A 17546-nucleotide genomic window follows, 5' to 3' on the forward strand; every position below is an offset into this window, starting at 1 on the left:
ATTAAATGTCCCCAAAATGTTGCCATCTATAAAGTCTCCACCTATTCATGTCAATGACTGTTATATAACCAGACCAGGTTTCTCAGACTTTTGTGCAAAAATCAAATGATTATAAAATATAAGTAGTAAATTAAAACAATGTCTGAGTTATAAAAGACCTCTGCCCACAATTTGCCAAATCTTGCTACTGTGCAGATGGAAAAGTAACCTCTTTGTAGCTCTTCTCAGTTTACTGAGTCCTTTCAAATCCTTAGTGTATTCTGTTCTCATAGCAACCTGAGAGATGGAGATTTTTACATACCTATTTCATAGCTGAGAAGCTAAGAGCAGCGTGCAATTTGACCGTGGACCTTGACTGAGTACATTATGTTTCCTAACACTAGAATCTAAGACCTTAGGGCTGAGATGCTAAGTTCTTTCCTCTGCAGCATAGGGCTTCCTCATGAACTCCTGTAGGTGGATCCCCACTGAGTGTCATCAGCACTGTTTCTCCAGCAGCTACATATTGGGCCCCAGAAGGCCACCATGTCTTCTCTCAGTTCAAAATGAGTGGAATCTCCTTCCTTCCTAGAATGCAAGACAGACCTAAAAACTTTTTGGTAGGGAGAGCAGGAGCAGGGATCAGGCTTCGTTGCCAATTCGATCTTTTCTTTTGTTATCATTCATACTTCTCTTACGAACTGGAAGTTAATGAACAGAAGTTAATTCTCAGTAGTCTTTTACATCTATGATTCAGTGCTTTGTGGAAGGTTAGTTGTCTTTGTTAATTTTGTGAACCCTATAACTAAAGCTTTGATTTGAGAAATTCAGCCTGGTAGAAATATCACTGATTTCAAAATCAGACAGATTTATGTTCAGATTCTTCTCTGGATGTGGAGAATTGGAACCTTCATACACTATTGGTAGAGATGTAAAATAGTAGAGCCGCTTTGAAGAGCATTGTATTATTTCCTGAAAGAGTTAAAAATAGAATTACCATATGGTCCAGTGATTCTTCTAGGCATACACTCACATAAATTGAAGCCAGGATCTTAAACAATATTTACACACCCACATTCATGGTAGCATTATTCACAGTAGCTGAAAGAGGGAAGCAACCCACGTGACCGTGTGACAGCCCAGAAGATAAAATGTAGTACATACAGACAACGAAACACTATTCACCCTATAAAAGTAAAGAAATTCCAGCACGTGCCATAGCAGTGGTGAACCTCAAGAATATTATGCTAATTAAATAAGTCAGTCACAGAAAGGCGAATACTGTTGCTTCTACTTACATGAGGTATTTGGGGGTGGTCAGCTTCTTAAAGAGCCTTTCCCTTGACTGAGAGCCACAGCCTCTTAGCTCCCTCACATGAGCAGAAGCCAGGCAGAGTTAGGACATGTAAGGCTGAATAGTCATTGAAATGTTTGCCCAAACACAAGTGATATTATGTTCATATCAATCATAAGAATTTGGAGATGATGACATCTAATGGAATTTAATTGCCAAGTAAATTCTTGTTTAAATTAAGGAATCTATTTTAGTCTCCTGCTCACATATATTAAAGTGCATTATGAAGTAATAACAAAAAATTTGTTCTGTGAAGGTTTATTGAGCACCTTTTATGTATGGGACAGTGCTCTAGGTGGTGGGGGACAGAAATGAACACATCAGGTCTTGTCCTCTATTACTGTCCTCTGTTACAGGCATAGTAGGCACTAGGTGCTCTGCTGAAGCAGGATACACATTTGTACACTGTCCACCTCAAAAGCCAAGAACTAGGAATTTATTTCCACATTTTACATGTGAGGAAACAGGCCTCAGAGAGGCAAACAGCCAGTCATTGGTTGAGTTGTTGACCCACGCTGGCCATTGGCTAAAACACTGCTCATTACCATACCAAGTGGCATCTCCCCTGGCAGTCAGCATCCTCCTCATAGAAAGTTAGCTTACAGAAGCCTTGTATTGCTGGCCAGATGCTAACCTGTTTTCTCCTTTTTCCTCATCACAGTGGACTGTATGGACCCCACATGTTCGGGCCGGGGTGTTTGCGTGAGAGGCGAGTGCCACTGCTCTGTAGGATGGGGAGGCACCAACTGTGAGACACCAAGGGCCACATGCTTGGACCAGTGTTCAGGCCATGGAACGTTTCTCCCAGAGACCGGGCTGTGTAGCTGTGACCCAAGCTGGACTGGACACGACTGTTCTATTGGTAAATGAGGGGAGAAAAGGGGCACTCACAGTGTGAGTGGAAAATGGAGGCTTCCACTGAAATATGCTACCCATTAGGTCATAGTGGCACAGCTCTGCTCTCAGCAGCCTACTGATGGATTCCCCATGTCTCCAAACACTTTTCTTCTTACCTGGATGCTAGTCTTCAATGCCTTTCTTCTTAGAGGGGAAGAGAACTCAAAAATTACATTTTCATTTGACTTCTTGCACAATGGTGGTCTTGAATTCACAACAGAGCCCCTCATCAATATTAATAATGGCGGTTGTAAGTATGGATGCATTTTACTGAACTCTGTCAGGGGAGAATGATTATCCCTAGGGACAAGGAAATGAGCAAAGTCGCTAGGTAAGAGCTGCAGGGTTAAGAGGTAAAAGGAGATTCTTATCCCAGGTATTGAACTCTGATTTCATCCATTTCTAGAATGAAGTCTGAGCTCAGTGCCATTTTTTGGGTTCCCTGTGCCAGATCTGGTGCCATCTGCCCCTCTGGTCAGATGCTCTTCTAGATTGTAGGATTCATGGAGGTAGCAAACATGTCTACCTATGACTCCAGCCCCAGGACTCAGCATAGGCTTGGCCCACCACAGCTGCTTAGTAAATACTAATGAATGAGTGAACACATGATTGAACGTGTTCTTGATCATGCTGTATGGTTCCCCACAGGATCTGTATGTAGTAGGTCAAAGGATGCTACTGTCGGCATCCTTCTCTTTGTAGTCACATTATGATTCATAAAGCCTCTTGAGGATAAAAAGCAAACATATATGATCACTTACCACAATACTGGTATAGTAGTTTATGTTTACATTTAGTATCTTGTTTAAGCTACACAAATCCTTGTGAGAAAGGAATTCTTGTCATTCCTGTTCCACCTATTTATATAACACTTCAACTACTGAATGCTTATTATTAGATATTCTTCCAATCAGAGAGCAGAAAGTCTCTGCATTTGTACAGTTTGTTTCCTGGGAAAGGGAGAGGGGAGACCATAAACAAGAAAAGGGAAAACAAATAAACTTGATAACGAAACTCAGGCTCTGAGAATTTTAAAAATCCATAGCTAAAAAATGATAGAATCCCCAACTCTACTTTTTTATTCTAAATCATTGTCCTCACCATCTCATGTTGTTATAACAAAGTGAAGCTCAAATTAGCTCATTATGTAGTATATTAACAGTTCTGGTTGTAATCAGGAAAGATGATGGAGATCTTTGGCGAAAAAATGAAATCCATGCAGCATTCCTGTGGTTGGAGTGCTTTGCATTACCTTTCTCCACTGAATGGAGGATCGACATTCATTGAGAAGTCTAAATTGGATTTTTATCCTTGTTTGCAAAGCTCATGTAAAGACATGATTGTGAGCACAGATGTGCAGAGTCTCAGGAATAATTCTTTTATATAGCTCTGTTTATAGCAATATTACAAATGGTCCTTTTAAAGTTACGCTGGCTTGCATTGTTCATTATGTGGCCACAAAGCTAATTTATGATGGATCTGTAACTGTGCCTTGCACTGTTAATCCTTGATGAAATTCCACAGCCTTGGAGAAGGCCAATCTAACTGTATAAGATTTCTAAGTATTCTCTAGGATGTCCTGTAGAAAAGCGATGGGAGAATCTTTGAATAAGTTTATTGATCTCGTCTTGCTCTATCCTGCATCACCACTCCCATAACTGATACTAAAATTGTATATGAGTGCATGTGGGGAAATAAGAGAACCTTGTGCCAGAAATAAGTCCTGAGTCATAGAAACTCCAGTCTCTTTAAGATGCCAGTGCAGTTTCTCACGAGCTTCCATATTGATGACAATTTTATTTCTAAAACCAGGAACAAGAAACAAATGAAAAGCAAAAGTTACAAGTTCACCAGTTCAAAAGCTGTCCTGCTACTCACTAGTTATAATTTTGGGCAAGTTACTTTGCCCATCTATGCCAGAGAGAAAGGGGAGAGGTGAGAGAAAGAGAGAGAGGAGATGGGAGAGGCACAGGAGAGAGGGAAAGGGGAGAGGGGACAGAGGCAGACAGACACATAGAGATAGATAACAATACCATCTGCCTTCAGGGGTTATTATGAGAATTATTCAAGACTGCAAAAGAGCGCTTACATGCTATTTGGCCCATGATATGGGCTTAATAAATGTTACCTATTGTTATGATATTGATTAAAGCAGCAATTGGTGAAAGTGTTTGATATTAACAAAGGCTTGCGATAGAGGCAAGATGAGGTGCCCTTTCAGAAATATGGATCGTGGTCTTTAGAAGTCTGGCCTGTAACTGATTAAATGGTGCCATGATTGCCATAAAGCCAGGAATTTAAAATGGCTTCAAAGTCCTCCTTCACAACAGTAACAGCAAATTGTGTTCCTTGAGGTCCTATAGCATACTGAGAGATACGTTCGTAGAGATACACATCGCACAGGCATGGCCGTGTGAGGTAAGGAAGGCAGGTATGGTGTCATAGCATTCTGGTGATGAGGCTTGGGGCACTGTGACTTGCCTGAGTCGGGCTGGTGAGTGAGGAAGTGGGCTCAGACCCCAGCCCAGAGCTCCGAGTCTATCCTGCGTCCCATCACTCTGTGCCACCTCCCCGAAAGCCACTATCTCTCCTTAGCCGTTTCCCCTGTGGAAGCCGCCAGTTGGAAAATGAAAGTGTTTCAGTGTTCTCTCTCCTCTATTCTGTCTGTGCAGGCATCACCTGCCTGGTTCAACCTTAGTTCTGCCCCATGCTGTCTGTGTGACAGTAGCAGGAAACTTAACTTTCCTTGACATCAGTTTCCTTATCTGAAGAATGCAGGTAACAGTGCCTATCTCAGCAGGTTTTATGATTGCTAAATTATATCAGTTTTGTAGTGTCTGTCATAGAACAGTGACAGACAGAATAATGTCTGTCAGAGAATAATCATTTGAAATCTTTCTGCCACCTCCTCTCTGAGGGCTCTTTCTTTGAGTAGAAGCTAGTTGGGAATGATTGAGTTTTTCCATTGAAGCCAAGCATGACCTCATTGTCTGCACTAGTATGTGTTCTGAGAGTTGGGGGACAGGGCATTTGTACAGGCTCCAGGATTGTTTCAGAAGTCTTGCCCCCTACCACTTGAATGGCATCACAAGTGGCTTCACATGTAACCTCACCTCTTCAACTCTCAGTGTTCCCCTAGGTGAAGCATCTTATGGAACTGTTGTGAGGTTTGAGTGAGAAAAACTGGGTAAAGTGGTTATCCAGTGTCTGGCACAGGACAAATGGGAGCTCCCTCCCTGTTATGCATGCTGTTTGCTTCTTAGAACGCAAGGCTGGCACAGGCACTGCCCAAGGCCTTCTTCAGGGGCTGCAGCCAGCAGACACATCCTGAGTAGTCCTTGCACTGTCAGCCTTGACAGTGGGCTGGCAGGTTGGCAGTGATAGGCCCGACCGTCTGCCGCCTCCTAGGAAGGAGGACTGTCTCTTCCCTGAGATGCGTGTCTTGATGTTCGGCACCAAGAGCAGGATTTAATGAAGGCAGCTTAAATCAACAAGCCCTGCACTCAGCAACCAGCCCTGTAATGAAATGTGAGCTGACAAGTTCCTCTGCACTTCGGCGAGGTGTGCAGAAGCAGCTAAGTCAGATTTTATACAAGTGTTTACTGGGTTCTTGGTTCCTAGCATCTTGGCTTCCAGCCTTATCTCAGAAACTCCTCCTGAAATTCAGCTCCTTCCAACTCCTTCCTGACAAGCCGCCCAAGATAAGGGAACAAATTTCCATGCCCATAAGAGTACAGGTTCTGTGTCTGTCCCTTCACCCCCATCACACTTCAGTCCTCAGCTCTGAGCCTGGTAGGGGGTCACTTCCTAAATCATTTGAGATGATGATAATGATGAAGATGATGGTGGCGATGTTGATGGTTGCAGCAGTGATGATGAGTAAAAGGAAGTGGCAATTGCTACCGCTGTTACTATAAAAAGAAGAAAGAGTTGGAGATGGAATGGCTTCCCAAAGTAAATCAGCCTACCAGCAATGGACTTCAAATTAACTCGGAGCTGTCTCTTTGCAAGTCCTCAGCTAGAGGCCCCAAATGTGCCCTTTCAGGGCATCTTTCCCATAACCTCTCCTCTTCCACTAGGGTCTGCCTCTTAAATGGTCCACCATCTCCCAATAGTGCCACAGGCTAGGAACCAAGACTTAAACATAGGATTTTTGAGGAACTTTCAAGATCTAAACTGTAGCCCAAAATACTGTGATAACTGAAGAACGTATTGCCCTTGTATCTCTCCCATACCACACTGAGCTCCACGCGGTCAGACTCTGTAGTATTCGTAGCACAGGGCCAAGCACACATGCTAGGACTGGTTCTCTGTGATTACTGCATGAATGACCTGCCAGTGAAGGCTCAAAGTAAGGACAAGAAAGCCCACTGGGAGCACAGCAGGGAGGGCTGCAGCTGAAGCCTCTACCCAAAAGGCCCAGTATACCACCAGACAATTGTCCTTTCTCAGGACTGGCTTCTTCCTGCCTGCCCACCACTCCCTTCCCTTCTACCCTCACACAGTCTGCAGAACTAAAAGCAAATCTCTGGGCTCCTCTGTCATTTTCCAGACCTTGTTCATGCTAGTTTCATACACACTGCCAGCCACCAATCCCTTCTTGGACAAGCTCTGGCACCATTTCTCCTCCCTCAAGCTGTCTTCCCCACCGAGCACCATGTTGGGTGGGATCCTCCTCAGCCCTCACAGAAAGTGGGCATGCTCAGCAGCTGAGCAGCATGACTCCCCCTACCCCTCCCTGACTGCCTTGGCTGGCTCCAAGCTGCAATTTAACATCTCTGAGAGGGTCCTTAGAAATGGGAATACCTGCCTTTCTTTTGGAACCTGATGATTTCTAAAGAAGGTTTAGCCTCTGTGACATTTTCCAGGATGCCATCTCAAAGGCCAGCCCTTAAGCTCCTCATTTACCCCTCCATTGGTTCCTTTTGGGGGCTTTTTTCCCACTTTCTCCCCATAGCTTCAGTTCTCAGCCTCATAAATCCACTCCTCATTCCCCACTGCTCTGGGCTCTCTTCAGGTTTGCCTTCCATAAATTGACTTTTATTTGAGAGGAGCCTCTCACTGTGTTTTATTCCTTTGGGTTGCTGGCTCGCGGAATCAGTACATGGCAGAGATCCTGCCTGTAAAATGCTCATCCTGGTGGTTTGTGATTCTTATCATTTGATCGCACTTGAGTTTTGTGGAATAACAGGTGGAGATGTTTTAGAGATTGAGTGGTGTGGGTTTGGAGGTAGCACATGCAGCCAGTAAGAATCACATGGGATTTGGAATAGGACCAAGCTAGATTGTCAAGACTCAGCTTCTCCAGAGAGTGCAGCTAATGATACCTGCCTTGCAGGGTTGTTTTCCAAATTAGTATTAATATGTATGCATAAAACGCCCTGCATGATGGCTGGCATTCAGTAAGCACTTAACAAATGAAGTATGAGTATATATTTTTAGAATGTATGATTAGATCTAGATTAGCCACACAGTCCTTAGACTAACAAATTTAAGTTTGAGGACAATTTATGTAGTGAAAATTTACAGCCAGAGGCCTGGATCTGATTCGATGTTAAACAATTTGTTTTTTGTCTCTCAGGGGCTAGGGCCTTAGTTTCTGAGTTTCTCTAGCATTTCCTTCCCCCTGGAGCTTGACTGTTAGGTCAAGATTCATTAATGTTCTGGCACATTTAGCTCCAAACAGTGAGGTCAGTGGTTCATACCACAAGGGCCACATTGCATTAGTGTCAGCTTCCTCAGGGGATGGTAATTTTCCTGCACTCCATTCTAGGTGGAACCCCAAACCCCACAGAGGTAGCACCCCAGGGCAGCTCCAGACCTGCCACCCACCCTGAGAGCAGCACATATTTTATTCCATTCACTCACTGAGCCTTTCTAACCTTGCCTGTGTGCCGGGCACTGTTCCAGGCACTGAGGCTCGGAGACCCCCTGCAGTCCGCTCAGACAGCTAAGCATTCAGCCTGATTAGAGCTCTGATTAATGCATGCCCAGGAGGGCAAGGCAGCACCAGGACAGAAGTAGTGAAGCTGTTCAAGAAAGGCTGGGAAAGGAGTGTGGCCAGGTCTTCCCCAAGGAGGCTCCCGGGTGCTGAAGAGGGACATGCAGGCAAAGGGAACAGCCATGCAAAAGCAGACCTGTGCTAGAATGTGAGTTCTTGGTAAAGTCCTACCTCAGTCTCCCTAGAGGGTAGGTACAGGGGGTGACAGAAAATACAACATGAACAGAACAGGGTCCAAGTAACAGTGCGCACTGAACATCTTATCAAAAATTTGGGTTTAAAAGTTTCTCCATGAACAGTGACTGTTTCTCTTTCAGACTCTACATGAGGGTTCTTCCTTTGGTCCTCTTTGTTCAACCTGGCCTCTGTTCTGCTTTAACATACAAAGACATTGCAAAATTCAAACTGAGGTCTTTTGAGCTTTAACTGTTACTCTCCTCTACCGGAAAGAAAGGAAAATCAAAAGCATAAGTAATGATTGGATAGGGAGCTGAAAAGCTGTGTTATTAAGTCATAATTGACAGCAAAATGAACCAGATCCTTAAACAAAAAACCCCTAAAAGTAGCAACAGGGTTAAAAAAATTAAGGCTCCAGACTCCAAACATAGCAGTTGCATTAGCGCTAGATTTTGAAAATGGTAATTCAATTTTATTTACAAAGCAAAATATAATTACATTTAAATTTGAGGGAACAGAATTTAATTCTTATTAATGACAGAAAGACTGAGTGAGATGCTTTAATGCCAGAGAAATTGTCTTATGCTTATGGATGGGAGAGAAAATTAGATTCAGCGTTGAACATTCTCCCCTGTTACAAGTCTCATTTGTGTAACCGGAATTGTTCCCTCTCTGAGAAGCATTACCTTCTCAGCCCAGAAAGCACAGCAGTGACATCCAATTAAAGATCAAAAGGAAGCGTACAGCTGGGCTATTTCTGTTTTAGGTATGTTACAGGACAGGAAACTCAAGGTTAGAATTTTCACCTGAGGAATAATATCCATTGAGACTTGACATTTCCTATACCCCCTCCCAACAGCAAGTGACAGCCTAGAAATCAAAGTTCAGAATAATAAATATTCGAGAGATTGACACCAGCGCAGCAAGTGAAAGGGAGCATTGTGGGGAGGAAGGGAAGAGCCCCCAGGTGCCTGTGAAGCAGCGTGTGTTTGAGACACAAAGAGATGGTCAGTTTTTAACATTTAATCAAAGACTGGAAAATTGGGACCAGACAGGAATGCTGCTAAGTACTGCCAGAGTTAAAGGTTGATAAACTAGGAGCTGGCAGCTTTGTAATTTAGTAGAATTTCCCCCGACAGCCTGCAAGGTTTTCTATCAGAATTAGAGCTCTTCAGTATGCAAATGCAAGCCCTCCTGAAATTGGGCTTCAAAATCAGGTTTCTATTTGGATGCCCAGGCTGATACCTTGTGCAAAATCTCTAGTTGTCTTCCTGAATCAAACTGCTGTGATGATAACTTGTAATTTTACAAAATAACTCTTCTTTGAATGGAAATTTACATTGTAGAGAGTTCCTTCATGTATGTGTCTCATGATTTATTCAAACAACAAATACATTTTATGCCTCTGACATTGCAGATGATACTGTTTGCAGGGAACCAAGGTCCAGAAAATTTGGTGACTTGCCCAAAGACAAGGTTTTAAATCCAAGTATCTCTGAGTTCAGAGCTCATACTTATAGCTTGCACAAGTATGACACTGGCCATTAACAACTGAAACTGATGATGAATCAGGTATCAACTTTATAAAGTACCATCTCATGTAGTAACACTGCCACAAGCTGTGTGGTTTGTGTCACGACCATGGTATCACTGGAAGTACTTTAAGAATTTAAGAAGAGTGATTGAATTCAGTTGGAGTGGCCCTGGTGGCCTCCTGGAAGATGAGGGGGTTTGAGGTGGGTGATGGAGGTTGGCTATGAGCAGCAGACACAGAAGGAGGAGGCATGCACCCGTAACAGCCCATCGTAGAAGTCATAGATCTGGAACATGTACAAACATGGGACAGATTCAGCAGTTTTCAGTAGTACAAAGTGCTTTAATCATAGGATATTTTTGACAGTAGAGAGAGGCAGAGTTAGAAGAGGCAAGGGAGGCCAGGAGTCCTTATCATGTGAATGGCCTTGAAAAAGTTTGGTTGTTATCTGTTATTGGGAACTCACAAGAAGTTTTAAGTAAAAATCTGACATGGTTGGCATGGTTTTAGAAAGCTTACTGTAGGACAGGCTTGCAGTTTAAGGCGCCTGGGGGACATTCAAGTAGAAGAGTCCAGGAAAAAGATCGATATATGCACTCATGGTTGGGTGGAGAAAATGGGACTTTTACCAATGGACATTGGGGCAGAGGTCTTTGGGAAGAGGATTAACATCGTCATCTCTTCAGTTCACTCCTGTTGATGAGGTTTTGATTGGGTTCCAACCCTGGCCAAGAATACGCATCCTGGTCATGTTCTTTGGCTTCTCTGCTCACAAGCCCTTTCCTGGCTTGTTACCCTGCACAGTCAGACCCTGTTTGGAGACCTCCTTCAAGCTAGGTTTCAAGTCCTCTAATCAGGAAGCCAGAGGCCTCCAATTAAGATGGATAGCAGTGGCTCACTGCTTCCTGCCATAGGTGCTTTATAAAGGCTTGAAACTGTAGTCCTGGGGGAATAGGATGGTGCCCTGCTCTGCACCAACACGCTGGAATTCATTTTGCTGCTTGGTTTGAAAGCTCTCTAAGCTACTTGAACGAGGTGAAAGGCCATGTGCTTTCCAAGGCTCATTAGCTCTCTTCCAACTCAATCTGTGGAACAGAGCCATGACTTGGAGTACCTCTGGCTCTTGGGTGATAGAGAGGGGGGTTGAAAAGCACAAGAGAGTGGTTTGAGTTTGGCCTCAGTTTCTAAAGGAGACTAATTACTGTAAAGAAGTCAGACATTCCTTTCCTGTGTCTTCTTCCCTTTCTGGCTTCATCCTGAAACCTGTGCTGAGGCTAAAAATCCATGTGCCCAATTTAGAGAGCAAAGGGTGGCAGGCATCATACTCAGAGATTCTAGTTTGTTTAAAATATGGGAAGATCTCACTCATGGGAAAGACAGTTAACCATAATCAGCCCTCTGTGTGCTGGGCACTGTGGATGACTTCATGCTCATTTACACACGTAGGTAGATTTCACTTCCTTGCAGATAGGAGTAATTTCATAGGATCTTTGTATCCCCAGACTCCAGGGAGATCTAGTACATAGCAAGTATACAATATATTTCTAAATTCTGCTAGGTGGATATCATTATCACCATCTCATAAATGGCACAGATAAGGCTCACGGCGGGGGGGGGGGGGGGACATATTTGTTTGGCATATGTAGGAAGTAGCAGAGCAATCTCTCAAACCCAGCTTGCCTGACACAAATCTTGCATAGTTCCACAGTGCAGTCTGGACCCACCACTGTAACACATGGGTACAGTCAGAAAAAAATGGTTTCCTGTGTAAGATTTGCTGGGAAATGCATAGGTTAATCTGTGATGGCAGGCTCCTCGAGGTCTGAGAAAGAATTATTCACACAGAAGTGCTTTGGGAAGGCAGGAGAAAATGAAATCCCTCCAGCTGAGTTAAGGAGAGGGGCTTGAGGGAGGCAGCATCACTTGAGCCAGAACTGAAAGCATATTTGGAATTAAACGTACGAGGATGCAAAGGAGCCCCTTGACCAGTGACCGTGAACCTTTTAGAACTTTCAGTGATACAGACAGCTGCTGCAGCATGCGTGCCATAGGTTCACTGCCATTGCCCTAGACCATGGAACCAGCATGAGCAGAAGCACTGAGAAGGAGCCAAACAGTGGGTCACTGTCTGTTTTACAGTGATTGCCTAGCTGGCCCCTAGCATGCCTATTTTTTCCAAGGAAGTTAGCAAGTTCTAGCTCAGATACTGACATGCATATCACTGGGTGACACAAGGGACTTCCTCTGTCAAAGCCCCTATTGTCCTATGATGAAATGTTTAGAGAACATCTGAGGTGGCTTCTGAGGCTATAACCACAAAACCTGTTCCACGTAGTTCTTATAATTCTGTCCCTGGATCCTACATCCACTTGAAGGAGATCTGGCCAGAACCAGTCACTTCCCACCCAAAATCAGCTGTCTGCTGGTTTGCCCTCTGCCAGTTTCCACTGTTTGTATGGCCTTGACCTCCAACTTCTTTCTTTCTTTATCACTCTCACCTCTTTGTCTCTGTGTGTTTCTTCGACACCCACCTTGCAAAACCCAGCAGGTCTCAAACCACTCATCACCTCTGCTCTCACAGACAGGCTTCTGAGCTTAATTAAACCAAATCACAACCTGCTTATATCTTAAGCTTCTTCAAGCCCTTCCAAATGCAGTTGGCCATTTAAGTGTCTATCCACCAGCACCCTGCTCAGCAGAGATTCTTGCCTCCTACTTCACTGAGAACACTGAGGCCATTGGCTAAGTCCTTCTCCCTTATTCCAAGTTGGTTTGCTACATCACCTGTATATGACATGTCTCTCTACCTGTATCCCTCCCTCCAGGGCATAAGTTGCCACTACTCCTGTCCCTCCACTTACGTTTGCATGTAGTCCTCAGCTATTTCCTTTATCTCATCATACTTTCAAACTCTCCCTTCCCTTGCTTTTTCCAGCATTTAAACATGATACAATAGCTGTATAATGAATTAACTCTATGGAAGATGTCCCTGATGCTGGACATAGAGTTCATTAACCTGCACATGAGCTTGGAACATTAGTTTCTGTACCCTATCTTGTAGATGAGAAGGTTGAGATACAAAGAGATGAAGTGCTTTGCCCTGGACACGTTATTGGGATGGATGCTTGACTAGTTAGATGGCCTGATGACTGGATAGCTGGTTAAATGATGAAGTTGGATGCAAGGACAGAGGTGGACTGAGAGATAGACAGAGAAACAAAAGGAGAATTACTCCAAAAAAGGATCGGGGTGGGATGAAGAAGGAAACTCAGACTAATTTCAGAGACTAGTCTACTGGGGCAATAATCAGATTACATTGAAAGTTTTGCCTATACCTGATCCCGCAACGAAAAGACCAAAATGCTGTGTTAAACATGGTTATCTTTCATTTTAGCTAAGTACCTTTGAACAAGTCCCTTCATTTCTCCAGGCTGCTCCTAAGCTACAATATGAGAGTGTAAGTGTTATTGTTGGACTGCTGTGAGGCTTTAATGAGGTTTTTGTGTGCTACCAGTTCTAAAACATTATAACTATTTCATTTCCTCCTTACTTTTGTCTCAGATACAAGTTTGACTTGGTTCTAAGTCCTCCAGAATTTTATTTATTTATTTATTTATTTACAAGTTATACAGATTTACAGAAAAAAATAAACAGTAGGAAATCACTAGTTAATGGATTACATTTTGTCATCTTAGAAATAATTGTTCAAGTTACAAAATTAAAGCTTATAAAGTGGACATTCCAACAGTGAGTCTGCAAACAGTTCTGTTCAATGATCCAACAAAACTCAGTAATATTATCTATCTTATACACTTAAATATACATGCAGTTATATCGTTTAGAGCACTTTCTTTTCCTCTCTTTTGTACAATGACAATTACACATTTTGGGTTTTGTTGCTCCCACAGTTCTTATTACTTTTTTGGAAGAGAGTAGAACCAAATGTGACATAACAGGACAGTCAGTCAAATCAAAAGGGTGGACGTGATGAGAGAACTAGTGATGAAACAGAAAATCCTATCAGGAATATTCTAAGTTCTTCAACACACTGTTAAAATTTCTTAAGGGCACTCTCCAAACCTCAGATCCTAAACAACATAGAAAGTTTGCTTATTATTCCTATTAGTACTAAACACAGCCTTATGGAAAGGCTTCTCCAGAGGTCACAGATCTGTTTCCAAATCCCTGGAATTTTGAAACTCCTCCCTCTGTTCCTTGCTCAGCATGAAAGCATGCAAATCCTTCAGTGGGGCTCTGTCTATTTCTTACTAGTGTCAGTTTTTAACATCTTTCCAAGTAGAAGAAATTTTATGGAAAAATTATGTGTAAGTCTCTCCTTTAGAGGAAAGACACAGCTTTACCTGCCAGCTATTTTAATGAACAAGATTGTAAAGTAAGTCCAGACAAATTAAAACATAGCTGTGCTGGGTCCCAGGTTTCACCTGAGCTTGTATGGGGATTAGCATTTAATGAGAGGAGCCTGGGGCTGCTTCTCCCTGATGGATTCACTTTTTGGCATGATTACCAATAGCCAAAGCTTACGTATTTTTGCCTCTGTCCTTTCCACCTTTTCTTCATGCATTTGTCTCCTTCCATGTCATTGGCAACAGGTGCAGGTGGGCATTGGCATGGAAAAAGATGTGTTTAAGGTGTAAGAACTGAGACTTTTTACAGTTACAGAATTCGCACTCAGAGATTGGAAAAGTGGGCGTTTAAGAAGCTTAGATGCAAAAGAGGCTAAAGCTCTATGAGTATATTTGACAAAATAACTTATGTGCAGTATGGCTCTCAGATGGAGTTCAGCCAACTGACGTACACCTCTCCCATGGAGCTATTTTAAAATTCATCTGTTCTTTCAACAAATATTTATTGAAAGCTGTGCTGTACCATGTCATTTCCAGTGCCTGTGCCAGGAAATCAAGATGAATAAAACTAGACCTTGTTATAAGGCGGGCTTGCAGTCTACAGTAAGATGATGTGTATACAGTAAGGCAGGGAAGAGGTAAGGTGGGCAAACAGGAGTCCCTGGTTGGTTTCCTGAAAGAAGAGCTAATGTGTTTGGGGGCCTGGCAGGTTCATTGCCAAGGTACTGCACATACAAGAAAGAACTTTATCAGCTTGCAATAACAATTTTTAGGACAATTGGAGATTTTCATCTGGTTTCAAGAAGAATGCTACTAGTCTACCAATACAAATGGCTTCTATGTAGGGTTCAATAGTCTATGGTGATGGTGGCTGCTAGGTGACCAGTGCAGGAATTTTCTACCTAATTCCAAGACTTCTACTATAAGATTAAATATTTTGCTCTTCTGGTACTGTTCCCCTAGTAGGTGACTTGGAGCTGTGCTGATATTGTACATCTTAGGTCCAATAGTCAGTCATACACATAAAATGATGCACATGGAACTTTTTGTTTATATTATCTCCCTGAATTATCACCCTCTAACCTGTAGTAGGGAATCATTATTGCCCTTCTCGTTTTAGAAGTGAAGAATTATGGTTCAGAGATTAACCATAACTGGGAAATTGGGGAGTCAGATCTGAAGCTAAGTCTACCCTTAATACCTCAAGACATTCCTCGCAGAGCCCAGCCTTCCAATATTCAGTCAGCAAGTTCTGATTTTTGTTGCATGAAAGTCAACTAGCATTTATCAATGTCGCCTTGTTTCAAGCATGTCGTAAAAGTCAGAATTCACATCTGACCTTCTGACATCAGTCTAGTACACTCACCACTGCATTTCATTTCCCTTTTTTAAAAGAAAAATGGGAATGTGAAATTTACTATATTCTGTCTACATACCTGGCATTATGCTAGAATCTTTACTTCTGCTCATGCCAACTCATTCACTTACCTTAATAGGTTTAGGTTATGCCCTTTCACTATGACAGAATGCAAGCTCTTTGAGGTCAGGACAGAACTGGGTTTGTCATTGTCACCATTTGGATCCTCAGTGCACATAGTGAGCACCTAGAAAACTGCCACCCTCTAAAGTGGTTGATGCCACCGAGTTTACAGAAAAGGAAACCTGAGGCTCAGAGAGAAGTCACAACCTAAATTTCACAAATGGGACTCTTTCTGTTATGTAAAAGGCAAATGAGCTGTTGAAACACATTCTGTAGCATCATCCTGTTTGGCTTTCACCAACCGCTCTGTGAAATTATGTCTGCCTTAATGTCAAAACAGAACCCAAGAAGGAAAAATAAAGCAGTTCCTTTTATTTCAAGGACAAAGTAAGAAATCAGAGTATTTGTGGGAAAAAAGTGATAGGGACTACAAGCTGAGGCCACATGATAAAGTAGCATCTCAGGTTTCCGTTCCCATCTTTCATCCTAATCCTTAGTGGGTCACTTCTACTCAAACAGACCCCTCTGCCAAGGAGAACATGTTGGGTTACCATCAGTTAGCACCCCATAAATATCAAGGTCACCCAGTTCAGGGACCTTCCATTAAAATGTGTAAGAGCTCACAAACAAGCTTGTAAAGGGCTAGTAGACAGCTGCCCAGCCACCAGCCAGCTGTACCTTGTGCTAGGAAAACACTGTAGTGTAAACTGGCAAGAAGTGGGGTGTTTTAGTTGGTCAGATCACAGTCTCCTAATGCAAAAAAATGAGACCAAATGTCTTGGAAACTCTACCTAGAGGATTCCATTTTTTCTCACATATATCCAGGTTCTGGCTTGGATGTAACAAAGGAGAAACAGCAGGGCCAGCAACAGGTAGGAAAGAGCTGCAGAAGAAAAGTTTCTGTGAATTATGTAAGTGTTCTTTCCTCAGGCTCAGTTTCCTTGTCTGCAAGATACCTATTTTGCATAAATATAGTAATACATCAATACATATCTTGCTAGATGCATTATTCTGAGGATTGTCAAAACACAAAATGCCCATATGACCTTGAAGAGTATCCTTATATTATTTGGGTTTTCAGTATCCTTACCTCTAAGAAGGACAATAGGCAGATGTTTTTGTAACATTACTGTGACAGTTAAGTGAAAAAATTTGTATACGAAGTGTGCTTTGTAAACTTCAAAACCTGATGTGTTAGTTAAGCCAAAAAATGGGCTTCCCACACATTACCTCATTTATTGTAACACCAAAGCTGTGAGATTATTGAAGTGGAACTTATTGTCCCTATGTTGCAGAAATGGAAAGCAAAACTCAATTTAATATGCAACTTGCAGATTTTTCAGTAATGAATGGCACAGCCATCGGTAGACCCCAGATCTGTCTGATCCTAAACCCCATGATTTTAACCCATAACACATAATCCAGATGACACAGGCATGACTAGTGGCTACAGATTATTGGATAATCTTTAGAATATCAACATCAGTTTACACGGTATTTAGAGTATAATCTCTTGGGGTACAGAGACTTTATTTTACTGACTTTTGTATTTCTAGCTCCAGGCACAGTCTCTGGCATGTAGTAGGCAAGTGTGGAAGATTCTTCAAAAGATAAATGAGTCAGTATGTATTTGTTGATACCTATGATATAGATATCACTAGCACTAAATAACCTCTGAAGCGGATGCTGTCACTATCCTCATCCTATGGAGGAGGAAAATGAAGCTCAGAGCAGTTGAGTGGGTCACATAGCTGTAGAAC

General features: G+C 42.6%; 1 protein-coding gene across 21 annotated transcripts in view; it reads left to right on the top strand.

Annotated features, from left to right (window-relative positions):
- Positions 1–17546, top strand: part of Tenm4 (teneurin transmembrane protein 4) — a 2788855-nt gene that overhangs the window by 2652597 nt on the left and 118712 nt on the right. For all 21 annotated transcript variants that reach the window (XM_063256396.1, XM_063256398.1, XM_063256401.1 and 18 more), the window contains one exon: positions 1995–2195. In XM_063256396.1, coding sequence (XP_063112466.1) covers positions 1995–2195 — 201 coding nt within the window. The remainder of the gene's footprint in view (positions 1–1994; positions 2196–17546) is intronic.

This window comes from Cavia porcellus, unplaced genomic scaffold (genome assembly GCF_034190915.1).
Source record: "Cavia porcellus strain 051 isolate PalLab524CR breed Dunkin Hartley unplaced genomic scaffold, mCavPor4.1 scaffold_9, whole genome shotgun sequence".
Classification (NCBI taxonomy): domain Eukaryota; kingdom Metazoa; phylum Chordata; class Mammalia; order Rodentia; family Caviidae; genus Cavia; species Cavia porcellus.